The following is a 22,263-nucleotide window of genomic DNA, read 5'->3' on the forward strand; positions in this document are numbered from 1 at the left end:
GACATGATAAATCACTTGAAGTTGTTTGATGCAGAACCTTAATGATACTTGTGTAGAAAACATAGATTTTGTATGATTTCATAAATGTATTTTTTTATGTTTTGGTCCAAAATGGCTATTTATGATGGAAAATGATAAATCTAAAGCATACAAATAAGTTTTGTTACCATTTTTTGAGATTTAATAGGAATAGACATGTACAAGTATTTTCATGAAATTTGTGAAAGGTACAAAATAGATGGATCAAACAGTAGAATGCATAAAAAATTATTTAGATTTAGACGTAAAGAGAAGGGTACTGATGGGCTGAAACGATGGTAATATACCATTTTAGGTTTACCACACAACGAGGTTGTGCCTCGGCTGAAGGAGAAAGTGATGGACTTCAAGCAAGGCATGCCTGTGATTACAAGTTTGAGGAACCAGTTCCTTAGACCTCGACACTGGCAGCAGATTGAGAGACTGATTGGTAAATCAATCGGCAAAGACAAGTCTTTCACCCTCGGCAGTCTGCTTGAAATGAACGTAAGCTACCATTTGTTTGAAAAAGTCTGTTTTGGTCAGCTGATTCATGAAGATTAATTGTCTGTTTAATGTTTGCCTTCTGGTTTTCTAACTAAACTCTGTAAGAATCTGAATTTGTACCACAGATAATATGCATCCAGTGCTGATAAATTCGCATCATGGTCAAGAAGAAATACTATCATTCATTTTGTGAAATGAAATTATCACCTTAACAAATGTGCAAATGCACATAAAGTATTCAAACAGAATAATTTTATGCATTTCATCATGCCTAGAGAGATGAATATTCTAGTTCTAAACTATATTTATATGTGATATTTATAGATATTCAAACACAAGGAGAAGATACAGGATATATCGACTACAGCCAGTAATGAGGCAACTCTAGAAAACATGTTACAGAAGGTACACAATAACCTTTTTTGCAGAATTTTTTTTTATCAAAACACATGCTGTCAGAATTAAATTTCTGTGTTATTTTCAACCAGAGTATAAGTTATTTTACATTTTAGTAAACAGATTAACTGGCCTCATTGATGAACTTCGTACTGTGGTGAAGATCTGTAATTGATCGATTTTTGGAAAATAATATACATAAAACAACATTTTGAGTTCTTTTGTATTACCATATCCTATAAATTTTATAGCAATTATTTATATGGAATGTATTTAAGAAATGAAATGATTTTTTTCGGTGTTCATGCGAAATGAACGACAGAATAGGATCGGCAAATCAATGAATCGCACTAGCGATTCATGTTTAATTTGCCGATTCTATTCTGTTGTTCATTTCGCATGAACACTGAAAAAAATAGTTTCATTTCTTATATTTACATTATATTTCCTTTCCATTTGTAAACTATATATTATTATGAATTGCATATAATTTGTAGCATTTAACATTAATATCAGCTTCCCGGCCATTCTGTTCACCAGACGGAAGTACTTCGACGTCATCTAAGGAATGTTCTGCCTGACTATACACGAACGTTGTCAAAACGGCGGTCGGTTATCACTAAGCAGTGATGACGTAACTTTTGCGCCTTTCCTTTTGTTGTTCATACGAAATGAACGTCAAAAGTTTCGATGGAAAAGAATAGGGCGAATGTAAATATTTACAGTTTAAGGCTTATTGCTAAATAAAGTTTCTGTAATTTTATTTTCGAATATATTAGATTGTGGATTTATGGAAGAACACAGATTTTCGATATTTGGCCCATCCTGGCAGAGACACTTTTATTATTGCTGGAGCAGACGACATCATGACCCAGTTAGAGGACAGTCAGGTTACCATAGGAACCATTAGAGGTTCAAGATATGTTGGACCAATCAAGGTAATGGATCAAAGAAACCCCATGCATTTTTCAAATTTTTCATGCTGATCAGCATAGATCTTGAAAATAGATATGTGAAAACTTTATGCAAGAATAGGGCAGTATATATGATATATATTGTACTTTGATTAGTCTGACTTTAAATGACTTGCCTGTAACTGCTGTGGGTTCAAGATTTAGATTTATATGTAGAATTCTATCATGACATATGGATGTTTGGTTGGTGGTTTTACCCAGGTGCCAGTCCATGCTGGAAGTAAAACACCAAGGGGCATCTTGGGTCTTCCTCCACCAGCAAAACCTGCAAAGTCACCATATAACTATAACTGTGATGGAGTGATGTTAAACCCAACAAAAAAGAAATAAAAAAACTTTTGTTACATGAAATTTGAGCATATTTAATGAAATTTAACTCTGTAATTTGACAAAGTATTTGTATTTGTTATGAATTCATCAGATTGTTAATAAAATTTATAAATAATGCAATTGTGTTGTCTATTTTGCTATGAAATAGGCTCAAGTGGAGGAGTGGGAGAGGAAGTTGAATATATTTGCAAAGACGTTAGAGGAGTGGATGGCCTGCCAGAGAAACTGGTTGTACCTAGAACAGATCTTCTCTACACCCGATATTCAAAAGTAAGTGTCTGATTTACAGCAATAACTGCATCATTCTCTACATCAGATTTACAAATATATCTACACCACTGTGCTTGCATTAAAGAGTAGATGAATCCTTCAAGAAACTCGGTGGTTCTTGTACAGTTGATGTTTTAACTCCCCTAGTTTCAAGTCAATTGTAGTCAGCCCCTGTGCAATATGTTTAACTGATTGTAATGATTGCATAAGTAAAACTGATACGGTATAGAAAACAGTTTACACTGTTTTTTTTTTATGGGCAGTAAAAAAAACCCCATAGACTTCTACAGCTTTTAAGTTGGTGAATTTCACCAGACTACTACAACCACTTCTCATACACCTATAAAGTCAAAATTACTTTCAATTCTGATAATGTAAGATCTGCAGCTAGTGCTTCATTCAATGATCTTGCTATACATTGGTCCAAAAAGGTCTTTTCTATGTCATTAACTTTTAGGCTGCTGGCGCCGAGTTATTCTGCCTTTGCGACCAGTGCAGACCAAGATTAGCCTGCACATCTGTGCAGGCTAATCATGGTGTGCACTGTTCGCTATTCAGTCAGTAAATTTTAAGTAAACACTCCTTCTAATAATGAACGGTATTGCCCAAATTGAATTATAGAAATTTAGCAGGGTAAAGGTTAAATTTTTCAATTTTATAATCTGATTATGTTTCATCGAATTTGGAAAGTGTTATTCAGAAAACAGTACAGATATTGAATTGTCTGTGCTTTTTTGAGAAAAATTGCTTTTGTATTTTAGACAGTTGAAACCGGAGTATCAGATGTTTTCACAAGTGGATAAATCATGGAAGGATATAATGAGACAGGTACAAGACCGACCTAATGCCATGAAATGTGCAACACAGACTGGTATGCTAGAAACACTACAGTCATGTAACGCCTCGCTTGAGAAGATACAGAAATGTCTTGAGGTTAGTATCAAGCAAATCTTGTTAAACAATTTGTGATGAGTTACGTAATTTTTGGCTTGACTATTAGGAGAACAGGTATAGCTACTGCACTCGTCCATTTGTTGGTTTCTGCATCCATGGCCGTTTCTGCATCCTGATTTGGTTGTTTTTATATGCAGGTTGGAATCTCAGTAACACTAGTGGGAATGGATTACAGCTTCACACACTTGTTCACTTTGATGATTTGACATACAATTCACAGGTTCCAAAACCTTGTCTAGGCATTTTTATAAAGTTTAGCCCCCTTTTGGACTTCACAATTTTTGCCAAAGTTTTTTGTGTAAGCTGGTATCTAGGTAACCACTCTTGCAAATATAGATTGAAACTTCACCCCTTGTTTACTGTGATAATCTGGCATGCATGGCACATGTTCCAAAACTTTATTTTACTTTTTCACAAAGCCTCTTTTTTGACTTGGTCTTCATTAACATTTTTATTTCAAGGGAAAACGCTTTTGTATAGTCAGATGTAGCTGCCCTTTGACAGCTCTTGTTGGATAAATAACAAATGAAATTGATTCACACAAGGCCATATATTTGAAGTGATTTACTACAACTTCATGTAATATTAATTAATCAGTTTAAATTTGCTCAAACTTGAATGTGGATGGAAGATTAAATTCTTGTTTAAGCTTTAGACTGTTACACTTTCTGTTATATTTTCTTTATTTATGCAGTAAGAATTATATGCCTTTCTGTAGAATTTTCCAAGTTATATTAGGAAGTCAGGATGCTTTTAATGGTTAGAAATGTCTAAGTATTTGCATATTTTTCAGGAATACCTTGATTCAAAGCGACTGTCCTTCCCAAGATTTTACTTCCTCAGTAATGATGAGTTACTGGAGATACTGGGTCAGTCAAAGGAACCAAATGCTGTTCAGGTAATACAACAATCACATGTCATTTAACATAAAAATATAAGTTATTGTCACCTGTCTGCTAGCTTTGGCACAATTAAATGTCATGCACTTATATTGTTTTAGTGAATCTTCAGCACATGTAACAATATTTGTATATGTTATATTCTTGAAAATTGTTTCATTTGATATCTAGTTTTTATCATGAATCACATGTGTAAATTTGTCTATCACTATCTAACATCATTTTTGCTAATAACACTGCAGTCGGTACTAGTGAACACAATTTAGCCCACACTGTTAGCTCAGCAAATAGTGCACAAGTTCAGTCCTTGGCATGGCATATGTTGTCCATGATTTAACAAAAGTGTCTAAAGTCAGTCATCATCCATCTGCTTTATGTGGACAAGAGAAATATTGGTACTAGACAAGGGTCATTTTAACTGACTGCCTTTACGTATAAAAAATTAAGTTGAAAAACAGTGTCCAGTCAATCAGATAACTGAATAAAACTGTTTATGGGATACATTTTTAACTCAGCTATATGAAGTGTATGAAGAGATGTCTAACTAGGCTTTGTATCATCTACTTTCCTCAGACGCAATCTCAGTATCAAGCGTTGAACTAATTGAGCATGCTGTCTCCACTGACAGCTCTTCCTATTTAAATAACAGAAAACTTTTTGTTTTTTCGCTTCAAATGCTCATACTAGAAAACCCTTAAAATTTGCAAAATCCAGGAATCATTTACTTCTGAAGATAAAAACAAGGAGTACATATAAATAATGCCAAAAAAAAAAATTATATATATTAAACCCAGTACAGGAAAAAAGCAACTGCTTTAAGGTGGCGTGTATTGCTTTTTGAAATTTTACAAAATCTTCAAAAGTATGTAGTTTGTAGATATTGTAATATTTAGGTGTATAAATTTATAAATTTTCGGAAAGACAAAAACTGATTGTAGTCTTTATTTAACCCAACATCAGTTTTTGATCAAGGCTTATGGATAGAGATGACCTTAATTCACCACATTTTTGCTGCACGTTCTCTCTTCCCACCCCCTGTCTGGCCATCCAAATTAGTGGTGTTCATGACATGAACACATTGAAACATGACATTGTCTTATCCCCTTCGGCCAGTCTGCTGTCCTTCTGCCCTTCCAGATTTTTGTTGTTCATGTCTCAAACAGTATTTGACCTAGAGTCATCAAACTTCACAGGATTGTAATTCAGCACAGGAAGTTGTGCACCAGGGGTCTTAAGTTGGATCTGACACAGCCAGACCACAATTATGGCCCTTGACTTTAGTAAGAAAATATGTATAAAAAGGGCCTAAGTTTGTGTCACATGTATCTCAAAAAGTATTTGACCCAATATTATGAAATATTACAGTAATAATATTCAGCATGTGAAGTTGTGCACCCAAGGTTTTGTTAGAGATATTGCTCAGCCAGACCAGAGTTATGGCCCTTGACTTAGTCAAAAGATATGCATAAAATGCATAAAGGTTTTGTTGTTCATATCTCAAAAAGTATTTGTCCTACGGTCATAATACACCATAGGAATATTATTTACCATGTGAAGTTGTGCACCTGGGATTTTGTTCGAGATTGCTGTCAGACCAGAATTATGGCCATTGATTGTCAAAAATATGCATAAATGGGATACAAGTTTGTGTCGCATGTATTTCAAAAAGTACTTTGACTTAAGAGTCATAAAACATTAGAGGATTGTTATATAACATGTGAAGTTGTGCACCTAGTATTCTGTTTGGGATTTCACTCAACCAGACAGGAGTAATGGTCCTTGAATTAGTGAAAAATGTGCATAAAGTAAAAGTTTTATGTTGCTTATATCTAAAAAACCATTTTACCAAGAGTTATAAAACCATGTAGGAATATAATCCAGCATGTGAATTTGTGCACCTGAGTTTTTATGCCCCCACTTTTGGAGCCGGGGCATATAGATTTGCCCTTGTCCATCCATCAGTCCGTCTTTCCGTCCTCCGTCCGTCCTTCAGAGAATGTTGTGTCGCGCCTAGCTCCAAAAGTTTCGATGTAGAGTCACAAAACTTTACAGGAATGTTGGTCAGCATGTGTAGTTGTGCACCTGGGGTTTTGCGTCCGGATTCATTCAGTCGTGTAGGAGTTATGGCCGCTGACTTTGTAAAAATTGGTAATTTCAGTGTTGTGTCGCGCCTTGCTCCAAAAGTATTGTCATAGAGTCACAAAACCTTACAGGAATGTTGGTCAGCATGTGTTGTTGTGCACCTGGGGTTTCGCGTCCGGATTCATTCAGTCTTGTAGGAGTTATGGCCCCTGACTTAGTAAAAAATTAGTCATTTTAATGATGTGTCGCGTGTAGCTCCAAAAGTATTTGACATAGAGTCACCAAAGTTTACAGGAATGTTGGTCAGCATGTGCAGTTGTGCTCCTGGGTTTCGCGTCCGATTCATTCAGCCTTGTAGAGTTATGGCCCCTGACTTATTTAAAAAATTGGTCATTTTAATGTTGTGTTGCGCGTAGCTCCAAAGTATTTGACCTAGAGTCACCAAGTTTACAGGAATTTGGTCAGCATGTTCATTTGTGCACCGGGGGTTTCGCGTCTGGATCATCCAGTCTTGTAAGGAGTTTATGGCCCCTAACTTAGTTAAAAATTGGTCATTTTAATGTTGTGTCGCGCGTAGCTCCTAAAGTATTTGACCTAGAGTCACCAAAGTTTACAGGAATGTTGGGTCAGCATGTTCAGTTGTGCACCTGGGGTTTCGCGTCCGGATTCATTCAGTATTGTAGGAGTTATGGACCCTGTCCTTTGTCATGTAGTGGGGGCATCTGTGTCCCATGGACACATTTCTAGTTTATATTTCACTCTTGCAAGATCAGAGTTATGGCCCTTGACATAGTAAACAAGTTTAAAAGTTTGTGCCCTATATATCTCAAAATGTACTTGACCTAGAGTCATAAAACATTAGAGGATTGTTTTATAGCATGTGAAGTTGTGCACCTGGTGTTCTTTTTTGAATTTCACTCAAGTAGACCAGAGTTATGGGCCTTCACTTAGTGAAAAATACACATTAAGTTCTTAAATGTTTGTGTTGCAAACATTGTAAAAAAGTATTTTACCTATAGTCATGAAACCATGTGCAATGACAGGAGTTGGAGGTACCTATACCCTATGGACACGCATCTATAATGCAATATTCCCTATTAGAGGGCTCAGTGTCACAGAAGTTTGATATCTGTTTTCAAATTAATTTTATTCCGTTATATTGATCATAGGAAAAATAATTTAGAATTTAAACAGATCAGATACAAGGATTTAAAGATTTTAATGAATAAAATTTTATAAAGTGTTACATACCACCTTAAGTCTTTAGTAATGTTGTAAGACATTACTACTTGTTGCTCAGTGTGCGGCTGTGGCTGCATTGTTGTTATATTTATGATGATATCTGATGTAGGGTTGTTTCATGTTTAGAATAAATCACAGAGAGACATGTGTACATACCAATTTACCTTGGTAAGCTTAGTACAGTAGATAGGCAGCTTTTAAATAGTCAAAGTTGTAAAATTATTAATGCGTTAAGTGTATACCATTAAGGACCGACAAAAATTGCATGATTTCTTGCCTGAAACAATAAAAAGGAAAAGTGTCAACTTATGTTTTTTCAAGTGCTTTTAGGTGTATACATTTTGCATTATTTTAAGAAAAAAGTAGAATTTGTAAGTTAGAATCAAACTTGTAGGCATATTTTTTTCTGTATTCCAAATTATTCACTGACATTTGTTTACCCAGCTCCCAAATAATTATAGTAATAGATATTAGTTACATGAAGGCTTTTATTATTGTACATTATGTCAGTTGTTTAGAACTTTGAATATACTAGTTCAAAAGAAAGATAAATTAAAGGTATTTGCTTGGAAGGGACTTGTAATATACCTGATACTTTATTGTCATCAGTTGTGATATGTTGAGGAACAAACAAGAGCAAGCACGTTTGATATCCTGTGTTAAATTAGCACCACCAGTTGAATTGGATAACAGCTTATTAGTATTTTTGAAAGGGAAAATATTTCACTTCTGGAGCCTTGTGACTGATACCTGTAACATTTATATATTTCTTGGTATTTGGAAAGGCACAATAATGTTTGTCATGGTATCTTGTACTCTACTTTCTTTAACCCTTAGCCTGCTGGCGGCAAAGTGATTCTGCCTTTGCGACCAGTGCAGACCAAGATCAGCCTGCACATCCGTGCAGTCTGATCATGGTCTGCACTGTTCGCTATTCAGTCAATAAATTTTCATTGAACACCCCTTTTAATATCAAATGGTATTGCCCAAATTGAATGATGGACCAGTCCATTTCAGAAATTTAGCAGTTTAAGGGTTAAAACTTATTTTCACGGTTTTTCCTGTTGTCTGTTTATCTGTCTTGTTCAGTGTGTTATCCTAAAAGTTTTTTTTCTGCAGTATTAAATGTTGGATATATGATAAATGTTTGAAAATATATTGGTTATGATCTATATTTCTACAAATACATTCCTGTAGTTAACATATCATTTCTGTACTTGCAGCCTCATCTTGGTAAATGTTTTGGTAACATCAAGTCTCTAGAGATTAAGACTTTACCCCGCAATCCTCCTGCAGTACACTCAATGATGTCAGCTGAGGGTGAGGTAGTCAACATGACCAGGTTTGTACACTTGATTTTTAATACATCAGAAATATTTTCAAGAAATTTTAAAGTATTTTATAGCAACGCTCTTAGCTCTGCAAATTGGTGCTGAAAGTCTTACATAACAGATGTGTCAAAAAAAAAATTGAAAGTACCTATATTTATGAGATGAAAAATCACTGGAATACTTTAATCAGTTTGGTTTAGTTCATTTTCTTTTTCCTTCTCTTTTAATTGTGATCATCTTGATGTTTTCCTAGATGACACTCTCAGTATGTTTGTGCAGTAGATGCTTGCATACATTTATAAAGATTACATGTAGAAGAGTGGAACAGGGTCGGTGACATGCAGTTGTTTATGCTAAACATACACCAGTGAGATTTAAAGTAACAAACATTGTAAGAAAATACTGACCCTTGAGTGGCCAGCAGACAGTAATATAGTAAACTGTGGCACATAGCCACATTGGCAGCACTGAAAAGGTAACTTTTGGATTTTTGACAAGAGAGCTTTACATCTCTTCGGTAGCACCTCTTTTGATAGTATTTATATTTTTGTTTACATTTCAGGAGTGTGAGAGCTAAGGGAGCAGTTGAGATGTGGCTCAGTAATGTGGAAGCCCATATGTTTGAAACTGTTAAAAGGTAACGCAGTCACTATTGTCAGTTAGTATTTTTAGGTTTTAGAATGTAATGACACATTGTTTGTACATGTAGATTGTTGGTATTTAAAACCATAAAAGAACTGGAATTCACCATTAATGGCAATTTTGCTTTTTTAGCTTACTGTTCGGAGAATAGGTAGAGCTATTGCACTCACTCATTTGTCAGAGACCTTGTCTGTGTCCCTATTTGGTTAAGTTTTTGTATGTAAGCTGGTAACTCAGTGACCACTTGTAGGAATGGATTGATGAAACTTTACAGGCTTATTCACTGTGATGAACTGACTTGCAGTACACATGTTTCATAATTCTGTTTTGCTGTTTTACAAAATTGTACCTCTTTTTTGCCTTGGTAGATTTTGACTAAGTTTTTGTATGTAAGCTGGTATCTTAATGTGAATGGATTGAAAGCTGACTGACATGCATTTTATAGATTTCATAACATTTTTACAAAAGTTTGGCCCTTTTTCGACTTTTGTATCCATTCATTTAACTTTCTTTAAACACAAGGCCGTGGAATAGTTGAGCCTTGCTGTCCTCCAGCAGCTCTTGTTTTCTGAAATTCCATATTGTTTAAAGTTAATGCATGTATATATTAACATTTCAGACATCTGAAGTTAGGGTTGGCAGATTGGCTGGGTATAAAGTTAGAAGAATGGGTCCTTAAACATCCAGGACAAGTTGTTCTCACTGTGGTATGTTATATATTTTAACTTAACTATTTTAACAACATGTCTGTACTGGATTTATTTAATTTTCAACAGTACTAGTATTTAAATCAGAAAGTTAACCAAATTATACTTCTAGATGCAATTATGAGAACAATACATGTTCTTAAGTTATTGACAATTTTCCCATGCAATATTAAAGAGCAGGTCAAATATTTGGTCAGACGATCACAAACAACTTTAGTTTTGCTCGCTTGCTTGAATTTTGGATATTAAATCCAAAGCATTGCCTTTTGAACTAGTTGGACTGGCTTTCATTTAATGTATATACACGTGTGTTTATCACATTCAAGCAAAATTTAGACTTCTGACTAAATACTGTTAGGGTATTGCTGTTCATTGAGTGTATGTATGATAAAGGAACATTTTGCACGTTTTTAAGACATACTCAGTTTGAAATCTCTGTTGCAGGCTCAGATCATGTTCAACAAAGATGTGGTGCGGGGTTTTGATCAAAGTGACCCAAAAGTGGCACTGATTGAAGTTCTTAACAAGATGGTTGAGTCACTAGGTCACCTAGCAGGGCTTGTGTCTACCTCCCTACAGCCATACCAGACCATGTGTATAGAAGCTCTTCTCACCATTGATGTACACAACAGAGATATTATCTCCAATATGATCAATGCTGGTGTCATGGCCAAGGATAATTTTGAATGGACAAAGTAAGATTATCTTTCATAAGTAGTAGTCACATTTTCAGTTTAGGATTTAGTTCGTAAGCTAGTACACTACTTGTATATCCTTATTATCCCTGTACATTAGTTTTTGTTCAGCAGCTTAACTATAATGATGGAGTTTTTTTTTAGTGGCTGAGTGGTGACTGAATCACATACCCCTCACCGATGTGGATTAAAGCCTCACTCAGGGCATTGAATTTTTCATGTGAGGAAGCCATCCAGTTGGCTTATGGAATATTAGTGATTCTACCCTGCATGGAGGGGCACCAGGGTCTTCCACCACCATTAAAGCTAGAAAGTCCCATATGACCTAGAATTTGTCAATGTGACATTAGACCTAACAAAATCAAACACACTTTATTTTTTGAAGTAGATAACTTGTTTTATCATTTGGTTGAGATGGTAAGAAGATTTTTTTGTTCTTTTTACACATGATACAGTTTGCAGTTGTGCTGTTATCATTGTTGATACATTCCTTATGTGTATATTTTCAGACAGCTGAGATATGAGTGGGATGAGACCACTAATAATTGTCAGGTTTACCAGAGTAATGCATCATTCCTGTATGGGTATGAGTACCTGGGGTGTTCCTCTCGTCTCGTTATTACCCCATTAACTGACAGGTGCTACCTCACACTGACTGGGGCCCTGCATCTACATCTGGGTGGTTCCCCTGCTGGACCGGCAGGGACTGGCAAAACTGAAACTGTCAAAGATCTAGCCAAGGTAAGTGTATATTTCTAGATGTCAGTACTAGAAAATTCTCTCTACCTCCTCCGCTTTTGAACTTGACACTTTAAAACATTACATTTCTTATCAAATCATGACTACTTAATTTAGACATACATGTACTTTTAGAGATTTCTTCTTTCCCTCCTTACTGTCTTTATCTTTTTTCAGTAAGATAGATCATATGAGGGATGTTTCAAAAAATACATGATTACATCAAAAAAGGACCAGAAATAAAGATATAATAGCACTTTTCCTTTTCCTGAACAGGTTTATTACCAAGATAATTTAGTTATAACCAACAGGTTATATAACATTTCCTATTTCCAGGCAATGGGTAAACAGTGTGTAGTATTTAATTGTTCAGAAGGACTCGACTACAAAATGCTCGGCAAGTTTTTCTCTGGCCTCTCGCAGTCAGGAAGCTGGTGCTGTTTTGATGAGTTTAACCGTATAGATCTGGAAGTGTTGTCTGTCGTCGCCCAGCAAATTCTCACCATAAAAACAGCAAAAGATGCTGGAGCGCTGAGATTTGTGTTTGAAGGGAAGGAGATTAAATTGAACCATACCTGCGGGTACTTCATTACCATGAATCCAACGTAAGTTAAAGTGGTTGGTTATGTTCAGGTTCATATTGTACTGAATTTCAACCTACTGAAGGAAACAGCAAAAAGGAAAATATGGTATTATATAATGTTAAGCAAAAGGAAATTACCAGTGTTCCTAAGGCTTCAAGGGGCAGCATGGTTATGGTAGTGGATTTCAGATCACTTGACTCTCACCAATGTGGGGCATAGAATTCTTCACTTGAGGAAGCCATGCAGCAGGTTTACAGAAGGTCGGTGATTCTACTCGGGTGCCCACCCATAATGAAATAATGCCTAGAGAGGTACCTTGGGTCTTCTTCCACCATCAAAAGCTGGAAAGTGGCTATATGACCTATGATTGTATTGGTGTGATGTTTAACCCAACAAAAACAAAATCTTTGCTCATGCAAATGTCATAATGCAAGTCAAATAGGCAGCCCAGGTGGTGCTTTGAATGTTATTATTTCTTTTTACTAATTGGTTGAGAGCCCAAGAACAGACGTTACTACCAAAACATTGAATTATAGTATATTGGGGAAAACTACATGACTTTATATATATCAACAGCCCATAGTTTGTTCTGTTGACTGGTCTATAGTTCAACACTAAATTTTGCCAAGCTAAAGTCCAAACTTGAAGAAAATATAAAACTTACTTCTTAAGTTGTAATCAAACACCAGGCCCTGGGCAATATTTTGTCAATTGATTGGCAAACCATTTAATAAGTGTATATGATAGATGGATTATTCATTGATAGACTTTCAAAATTGTAAGCTATGTTTTACTAGAACCCAATGTTTTTCCCAAATTTCTTTTTAGAAATGCGTTATAATATGAAACAGCACTGTAAAATGTTCGAGACAAAAGTTGAATAATATAAAACAGTACTGTAAAATGTTTGAGACCAAAGTTGTCATTTATTTTTCTTCAATAACTAGACTATATTATCATTATTTATTTAGTTATGCAGGCCGTGTAGAATTACCAGACAACCTTAAGTCACTGTTCCGTCCAGTAGCGATGATGGTACCAGACTACTCTCAGATTGCAGAGATCATGCTCTTCTCGGAGGGTTTCCGGGACGCTAAATCTCTCTCCGGGAAGATTGTTAACCTGTACCAGTTAGCTAGTAGACAACTCTCACAGCAAGATCACTACGACTTCGGTATGCGAGCTATCAAGTCTGTTCTGGTTATGGCAGGACATGGGAGACTGCAGGCACAACAAAAGTAAGATAATATCTACATTGTCAACACCATTTACATTTCAGCGCAGCCCCTTTTAAATGTGAATAATTGCATCTCCAGCTTTTATTTGCCAGTTTATTGAACAGTTGAAGTTTAAGAAACAGTAAGTGTTGTTTGTATCTATTCAAGTGTTCTTTCGTAAAATAATCCGTATTTAATGGGTGCTCTTAAAAATATGTTTGTAGAATTAGAGAAAGTTGTTAAGGGCTAAGCTGAATACAAATTCAGTTTAAGTATAATATTTAATAAAGGTATGTCCTTGTCAAAGGATTGTCTCCTGTTAAAAAAAAGTATTTAAAACAGTTATATAAGATTTCACACAAAATTACAAACATTGCTAGTGGTAACAATAACACAAGACATAATGGTTACCCTCAGTCCATAGGGTGTAACCATGACTTGTTAAGGTAGTTCTTCATGTCTGATAAACTGAAAGTAACATCATTCATCCAGATAACATAGAGTAAAGCATGGGCCATCATGCTGAAAGGAAAACCCTGCTACAGTTATATCTCATCCAAAGTGTACATCTATAACAACAGCAACATTACTGTCTTTCTATGGATAAAATACAATAAGAATAATGTTGACACATCAAGTATTTCCAGATGCCTTCAAATTTCCTTGAACTATGTTTATTTCATACGGTAAGTCATAGTCAGATATCGCAAAAATGTACATATGAACTTATAGTTTTTATTATACGCCCGTTTGAAAAACGGGACGTATTATGGGAACGCCCCTGGCAGGCGGGTGGGCGGGTGGGCGGGCGGGCGGCGTCCACAGACCTTGTCCGGAGCATATCTTCTACATGCATGAAGGGATTTTGATGAAACTTGGCACAGTTGTTCACCATCATGAGACGGAGTGTCATGCGCAAGAACCAGGTCCCTAGGTCTAAGGTCAAGGTCACACTTGGAGGTCAAAGGTCAAATTCAAGAATGACTTTGTCCGGAGCATATCTTCTTCATGCATAGAGGGATTTTGATGAAAGTTGGCACAATTGTTCATCATCATGAGAAGGAGTGTCATGCGCAAGAACCAGGTCCCTAGGTCTAAGGTCAAGGTCACACTTAGAGGTCAAAGGATACAAGAATGAAAACTTTGTCCGGAGCATTTCTTCTTCATGCATAGAGGGATTTTGATATAACTTGGCACAAATGTTCACCACCATGAGGCGGAGTGTCATGCGCAAGAACCAGGTCTCTAGGTCTAAGGTCAAGGTCACACTTAGAGGTCAAAGGATACAAGAATGAAAACCTTGTCCGGAGCATTTCTTCTTCATGCATAGAGGGATTTTGATATAACTTGGCACAAATGTTCACCACCACAAGACGTAGTGTCATGCGCAAGAACCAGGTCCCTAGGTCTAAGGTCAAGGTCACACTTAGAGGCCAAAGGTCAGATACAAGAATGACTTTGTCCGAAGCATTTCTTCTTCATGCATGGAGGGATTTTGATGTAACTTGACACAATTATACACCATCATGAGACGAAGTGTCATGCGCAGTTCCCTTCTTTAGAATTACTTCCCTTTGTTGTTACTATAAATAGCTTATATTGTAACTTTTTCATTACTAGTCGTAGGGAAAAATCGAGACCACTTTTCTGTAGTACAACATGCATGCTACATCCAATTTTGAGGTGTATTTTGACCAGTCTCTACCTGGTAAAGATTTTTGTGTGGACTTACAATTTTTTTTTTTGATTTTTTTTTTTTTTTTTTTTTTTTTTTTTTTTTTTTAAGATTAACTTCCCTTAGTTGTTACTATAAATAACTTATATTGTAACTTTTTATAATTGACCGTAGGAAAAACCAAGACCACTTTTCTGTGGTACAACATAGATGTTACTTTCCAATTTTAGGTGTATTTTAAGGTATCTCTACCTGGTAAGGAGTTTTTTTGTGGACTTAGAAAAACAAAACACTTAGTTATTACTAAACAACCACAAAATTAAAATTCCATTTGCAAATACAGGTGCTAGAGTAAAGAAATTTGCTGTGACGGGCGTATATTGTGACATTCTTGCACTCTTGTTTGACCATATGATAGACAATAAGTTGACTTACATAATTATGTGAAAAGTTTAATTCAAACCTATATTAAAGAAAAAATTCTTTTCATCAAAATGCTATCAAAATTGTGATGTTCCCATTAACTCTTAATGAAAACTTGCTTGAGGTCCAAATATTTCAAATCTAGCAAGAATTCAAAGCACATGACTACTTTTTATATGTCCTTTTGAAAAACGGGACGTATTCTGGGAACGCCCCTGGTGGGCCGATGGGCAGGTGGGCGGCATCCACAGACTTTGTCCGGAGCATATCTTCTTCATGCATGGAGGGATTTTGATGAAACTGGCACAGTTGTTCACCATCATGAGACGGAGTGTCATGCGCAAGAACCAGGTCCCTAGGTCTAAGGTCAAGGTCACACTAAGAGGTTAAAGGTCAAATTCAAGAATGACTGTCCGGAGCATATCTTCTTCATGCATGGAAAGATTTTGATGAAACTTGGCACAATTGTTCACCATCATGAGACGGAGTGTCATGCGCAAGAACCAGGTCCCTAGGTCTAAGGTCAAGGTCACACTTAGAGGTCAAAGGATACAAGAATGAAAACTGTCCGGAGCATTTCTTCTTCATGCATGGAGGGATTTTGATATAACTTGGTACAAATGTTCACCACCACGAGACGGAGTGTCATGTGCAAGAACCACGTCCCTAGGTCTAAGGTCAAGGTCACAGAGGCCAAAGGTCAGATACAAGAATGACTTTGTCTGGAGCATTTCTTCTTCATGCATGGAGGGATTTTGATGTAACTTGGCACAATTGTACACCATCGTGAGACAAAGTGTCATGCGCAGGTCCCCTTCTTTAGAATTACTTCCCTTTGTCATTGCTATAAATAGCTTATATTGTAACTTTTTCATTACTAGTCGTAGGGAAAAATCGAGACCACTTTTCTGTAGTACAACATGCATGTTAAATCTAATTTTGAGGTGTATTTTGACCTATCTCCACCTGGTAAGGATTTTTGTGTGGACTTACAATTTTTTTTGGGGATTTTTTTTTTTTTTAATAAAGATTAACTTCCCTTAGTTGTTACTATAAATAACTTATATTGTAACTTTTTTATAATTGACCGTAGGGAAAAACCAAGACCGCTTTTCTGTGGTACAACATAGATGTTACTTTCAAATTTTAGGTGTATTTTAAGGTATCTCTACCTGGTAAGAAGTTTTTATGTGGATTTAGAAAAACAAAAGAATTACAATAATTACTGAACAACCACAAAATTAAAATTCCATTTGCAAATACAAGTGCTAGAGTAAAGAAATTTGCTGTGACGGGCGTATATTGTGACGTTCTGGCACTCTTGTTTTTCATTTGCCAAATGTTATAGGTTATAATATTGAAAAAATTGAAAAATTAGATTTAATCGAATTCTACATGGTAGAAAGAAGTTGATTTGAACATGCAGAGCTACATTAAGCAATACTTTGTATCCATTTTGATGTTTTTTAAGCTTAAGTTTAATTGATTTTGTAATAATATAGCACATACATATATATCGTAAAATACCTTTATATAGTCTTAATATCTTAATTAATTCAAAGGTCAAGTCTGTCATGTAAAAAACTGAAAAGTTTGTAAATTTTTTGCCTTGCAAGTTTTTGTTGAAAAACGACTTTTTTAATTCTTTATGGACCTTTATTGGAGTTTAGAGTTACTTTTAAAAAATGAACTATAGACGGGTTTGACCATCTTTTTAATAAAAGATTGACTGCATGTGTTGTTAACATAGACCTAGTTATGTTTGGCTGTCCTGTGTTTATAGACTATAAGCTGCATAAGAAATAGCACTTAGGATATTCCGGTGTCTTAGTGGTCACCTGTAATAAACAGTAACTTGCCTTAAGCTGACAGTCAACTACCTTCCCAAATCAAATTTTTGTTCTAATTTCAACCTGACTTATGCAGTCACTTACCATAAGAAGGTACATTGCATGACTCCCTTAGCTGGTTGCTAAATCCTGGTTCGACTGTAAGCACACTTGATTATACTATATGGTTTTTATTGAATTTAGCATTTTATGACTTCTGATATGGAAGTGACTAATCCAAATCCTTATAAGGAGGAAATTTAGTTGTTGAATTTGTTACATGTAGGGTGCAGCTTATATTCTAGCAAGTGCAATATTTGAGCTGCGCCATGAGAAAACCAGCATAGTGCGTTCCATGCTGTTCGCTTTTAACGGTTTCTCTATTTGCAATAGTCTTTGAAAGCGAACAGCATGGATCCTGACCAAACTGCGCAGATGCGCAGGCTGGTCTGGATCCATGCTGGCCACAAATGCACTATGCTGGTTTTCTCATGGCATGGCTCATTTGTATATTAGATATGTAATATTTGTATGTGTAACATGTTCACTGTGTTTTAAGGAAGCTGCAAGACCATGAGGAGTAAGTCCACATCAATAACACATTTTTAACTTTTTTAATAATTCAAACTGTGAAGTCATGTATTAAATTTGTTTAACCATAAAGCTTCAAATAAACTTCTACAGGATATCATTAAAATTATGATTTTGCAAAGAATATGATATAGTCCTAAGGGAAACAACTCTTTAAAAACTAAAAATATAGTATAACTCAAAAGTTCCATCCTGTTACAAAGGTAAATTTACAGTAAAATAGATTTGTGAAAATAATTCTCTTAAGTTTTAGCATGACTACATTAAGTATATAGGAGAGCTTTCCGACCTGGGCTGCATCAGCATCCAGATTCTTGGTGACTCAAGTTTTAATGCACTTCATCTTTATATATATCTCTGTTATCGCTTGATGGATTTGATTCAAACTCTTTATCCTAACCAACATCATATGACACAGGGGCTGTAACACTGATCTAAAAATTTCATGAATTGTGTCCCATTTTACTTTAAATCAGTTGCACCTCACCACAGTGGAGGCAAACCTAACTTGAGATGTTCATCTATTGGTTAGAGTTAATGAAATGTGCAACTTCAACTACGCCTCCTCATGCCCCCTTACTGCTGTCTTGTTTGAGGTTAGTGGTTTTACCGAATACCTGAAATAACACTTGGTGCAGCGTCTTTGATCTTTCTCAGTTAACCCTTAGCCTGCTGGCAGCATGTGATTATGCTGTTGCGACCAGTGCAGACCAAGATCACTGTTTGCTATTCAGTCAGTAATTTTTCAGAGAATACTCCTTTGAATTATAAATGGTATTGTCCAAATTGAAAGATTGACCAGTCCATTTTAGAAATTTAGCAGGCTAAAGGTTAAGGCTGGGAAGTTGCAGTATGGCTAAATTATGTTGATGTAAAACCTTCAATAAAACGTAAATTTAAGAAGGTGGATGATAAACTTTAGACAGATTTGTTTGAATACATGACTACACAGTTTTCCCTCATTTTCCCTTTTTTAACAAAGCCACATTGAAAAAGGGGTTTTATTTATTTAAGTTTTCTTTCTTCCATTTTATTCTTTATTTTTAATATATTATAACCAAGTCTGGTCATAGGGTTTACTTGTGGATTCAGGTTTTCTTCTATATATAAAATTATTAATATAAATACAGTCGAGTCCACTTAATACAAACTCGCTTGATACGAATTTTCGGCTATAAGGAACAAAATCCGGATTCCCCGGCTGAGCCCTTCTATTTCTTTGTAAAATTATTTCAGTAATAGCGAACTCGCTTCATACGAATTTTCAGGAGATACAAACACATTTTGGAAGTCCCAATGAGCTAAAATGTTATAAGTTTCCATTTTTAGCTCGACTATTTGAAGAATAGTCTAGCTATTCTACTCACCCTGGCGTCGGCGTCGGCGTCACACCTTGGTTAAGTTTTTGCATGCAAGTACATACAGCTATCATTTAAAGGCATATAGCTTTGAAACTTATTTATTCTTTTTCTAGGTCAATTACCAACCTCACTGGGTCAAGTTCCATAACTCTAACATGTATTTTGAGCAAATTATGCCCCCTTTTGGACTTAGAAAATTTTGGTTAAAGTTTTACATGCAAGTTACTATCTCCAAAACTAATGCAGATATTGAATTGAAACTTCACATGTGTCTTCGGGGTTATAAAACTAGTTGATAGCACCAAGTCCCATAACTCTGACCTTCATTTTGGCCAAATTATGCCCCCTTTTGGACTTAGAAAATTCTGGTTAAAGTTTTGCATGCAAGTACATACAGCTATTACTAAAAGGCATATAGATTTGAAACTTATTTTTTCTTTTTCTAGATCAATTACCTACCTCACTGGGTCAAGTCCCATAACTCTGACATGTATTTTGGGCAAATTATGCCCCCTTTTAGACTTAGAAAATCCTGGTTAAAGTTTTACATGCAAGTAACTATCTCCAAAACTAATGCATATATTGAATTGAAACTTTACATGTGTCTTGGAGGTTATAACACTAGTTTATAGCACCAAGTCCCATAACTCTGACCTTCATTTTGGCCAAATTATGCCCCCTTTTGGACTTAGAAAATTCTGGTTAAAGTTTTGCGTGCAAGTACATACAGCTATTACTAAAAGGCATATAGATTTGAAACTTATTTTTTTTTTTCTAGATCAATTACCTACCTCACTGGGTCAAGTCCCATAACTCTGACATGTATTTTGGGCAAATTATGCCCCCTTTTGGACTTAGAAAATCCTGGTTAAAGTTTTACATGCAAGTTACTATCTCCAAAACTAATACAGATATTAAATCGAAACTTCACATGTGTCTTGGGGGTTATAAAACTAGTTGATAGAATCAAGTTCCATAACTCTGACATGTATTTTGGGCAAATTATGTCTTCGAGGTTATAACACTAGTTTATAGCACCAAGTCCCATAACTCTGACCTTCATTTTGGCCAAATTATGCCCCCTTTTGGACTTAGAAAATTCTGGTTAAAGTTTTGCGTGCAAGTACATACAGCTATTACCAAAAGGCATATAGCTTTGAATCTTATTTATTCCTTTTCTAGGTCAATTACCAGCCTCACTAGGTCAAGTTCCATAACTCTTAACATGTATTTTGAACAAATTATGCCCTCTTTTGGACTTAGAAAATTCTGGTTAAAGTTTTACATGCAAGTTACTATCTCCAAAACTAATGCAGATATTGAATTGAAACCTAACATGTTTCTTCGGGGTTATAAAACTAGTTGATAGCATCAAGTCCCATAACTCTGATATGTATTTTGGTCAAATTATGTCCCCTTTCGAACTTAAAACTCTTTTGATATTTAACATTTTGGGTAATAATTTCCTTCTTCTGTGACAATATTTCGAATAGTCGAGCTTGGCTGTCTTACGGACAGCTCTTGTTTGATACGAACTAATTTTAGAAGTCGGTGGCCATTTTTTTTGTTTTGCTACGCTTGATCTTTCAACAGTTTGAATCTATACAGTGCTGATATTTAGTCGAAGTGATTATCACCTATATTCGATAAATACATAATAAAGAGATTAACAATATGTATGCAGTTATTTTATTCATTACAATCGAGTCCAAGTAATAATGTCTTTAGCAATTCAGCGATAATTACTTTCATTTGTACACATCTCCATGAAAATATAATTTCATTGTACGTTTTAGGGCTATGTAGTGTACTTTTAGTATCAAAAATACAACTAAAAATTACCAGTTTTTTTCCCCAAGTAAATGTTTGTAGTACCTGTTTCAAAAATGCATTGACATATACATAATTCTGTGTATCTACCGGTATATGTGCTAGATCTATATGTGCTATAAACACTTGACGAATCAATACATTTGTACATTAAAATTTATTTTTCATACATTTTTACTTGTTTAAGTATGCATTTTGTTGAGTTATTTCATTGTAAACTGAACACACTCAATCAGTTAAAACTACTAATGAACATCTATTCACTACTGTATTTTTATTTATCGGAAGCTATTCAACGGCGATACCGGTGATACTGCCCATGCTCGGGCAAATTACCCGGGAGTCATACATTTGTTAATACGAATTTCGTTTGATACGAGCACATTTCCCAGGTCCCGAAGAGTTCGTATAAAGCGAGTTTGACTGTATTACTTTGGATTTGGTTACTAAATTTTTCAACAAAATTCTCATTTTGCAGGAATATCTAACAGCTTTATATGCAAAAAGTCTTTTAAACTGACTGAATATTTTTTTCAATGTTGAACATTTTAATTTTTATTTTCAAAGTACTTGTTTTGTATTGAATTTTCTGTTGAACTTAGTTTGTGTTTGTGTGTATTTTGTGTGGTTGAAAAGTTTTGATTTTTCACTTTTATAATAACATTAAATTAGATTTTTTATGTTATTTATTCTTTCATTTAAATGTCATAGCAATTTAAAGTGAGTTACTGAAGTATTTTTACTAAATCTCTGTTAGAAGTAATATCCTTCTTAAGGTATGATGGATGTTCAATGTGTCAAGATGTAGAACTGTAAAATTCACATATTCCTAATTAGTGTAACATGGAGAAGTCCAAAAATGTTTGTAAGAATTTTTGTTGTTCATGTTCTGTATTGTTGGTGTCATGTTTTTCTTGTATACTTACTCAAAGTTTATATGTTTATAATGTTGCCTCCCTTTATTTTTC

The 22,263-nt window shown here is 35.2% G+C and overlaps 1 protein-coding gene across 13 annotated transcripts in view; it reads left to right on the forward strand.

The window, feature by feature from the left end:
- The window catches only part of LOC128545958 (dynein axonemal heavy chain 6-like), a 193,990-nt gene that overhangs the window by 3,026 nt on the left and 168,701 nt on the right, over positions 1 to 22,263 (forward strand). For 12 of the 13 annotated variants that reach the window (XM_053519337.1, XM_053519282.1, XM_053519316.1 and 9 more), the window contains exons 4-17: positions 335 to 525; positions 850 to 930; positions 1,701 to 1,859; positions 2,374 to 2,495; positions 3,257 to 3,428; positions 4,243 to 4,347; positions 8,896 to 9,014; positions 9,566 to 9,640; positions 10,265 to 10,352; positions 10,797 to 11,047; positions 11,557 to 11,788; positions 12,122 to 12,390; positions 13,341 to 13,607; positions 18,073 to 18,093. In XM_053519337.1, coding sequence (XP_053375312.1) covers positions 335 to 525; positions 850 to 930; positions 1,701 to 1,859; positions 2,374 to 2,495; positions 3,257 to 3,428; positions 4,243 to 4,347; positions 8,896 to 9,014; positions 9,566 to 9,640; positions 10,265 to 10,352; positions 10,797 to 11,047; positions 11,557 to 11,788; positions 12,122 to 12,390; positions 13,341 to 13,607; positions 18,073 to 18,093 — 2,152 coding nt within the window. The remainder of the gene's footprint in view (positions 1 to 334; positions 526 to 849; positions 931 to 1,700; positions 1,860 to 2,373; positions 2,496 to 3,256; positions 3,429 to 4,242; positions 4,348 to 8,895; positions 9,015 to 9,565; positions 9,641 to 10,264; positions 10,353 to 10,796; positions 11,048 to 11,556; positions 11,789 to 12,121; positions 12,391 to 13,340; positions 13,608 to 18,072; positions 18,094 to 22,263) is intronic. The other variant, XM_053519306.1, reaches the window with a different exon arrangement.

Source organism: Mercenaria mercenaria, chromosome 1, assembly GCF_021730395.1.
Source record: "Mercenaria mercenaria strain notata chromosome 1, MADL_Memer_1, whole genome shotgun sequence".
NCBI lineage: Eukaryota > Metazoa > Mollusca > Bivalvia > Venerida > Veneridae > Mercenaria > Mercenaria mercenaria.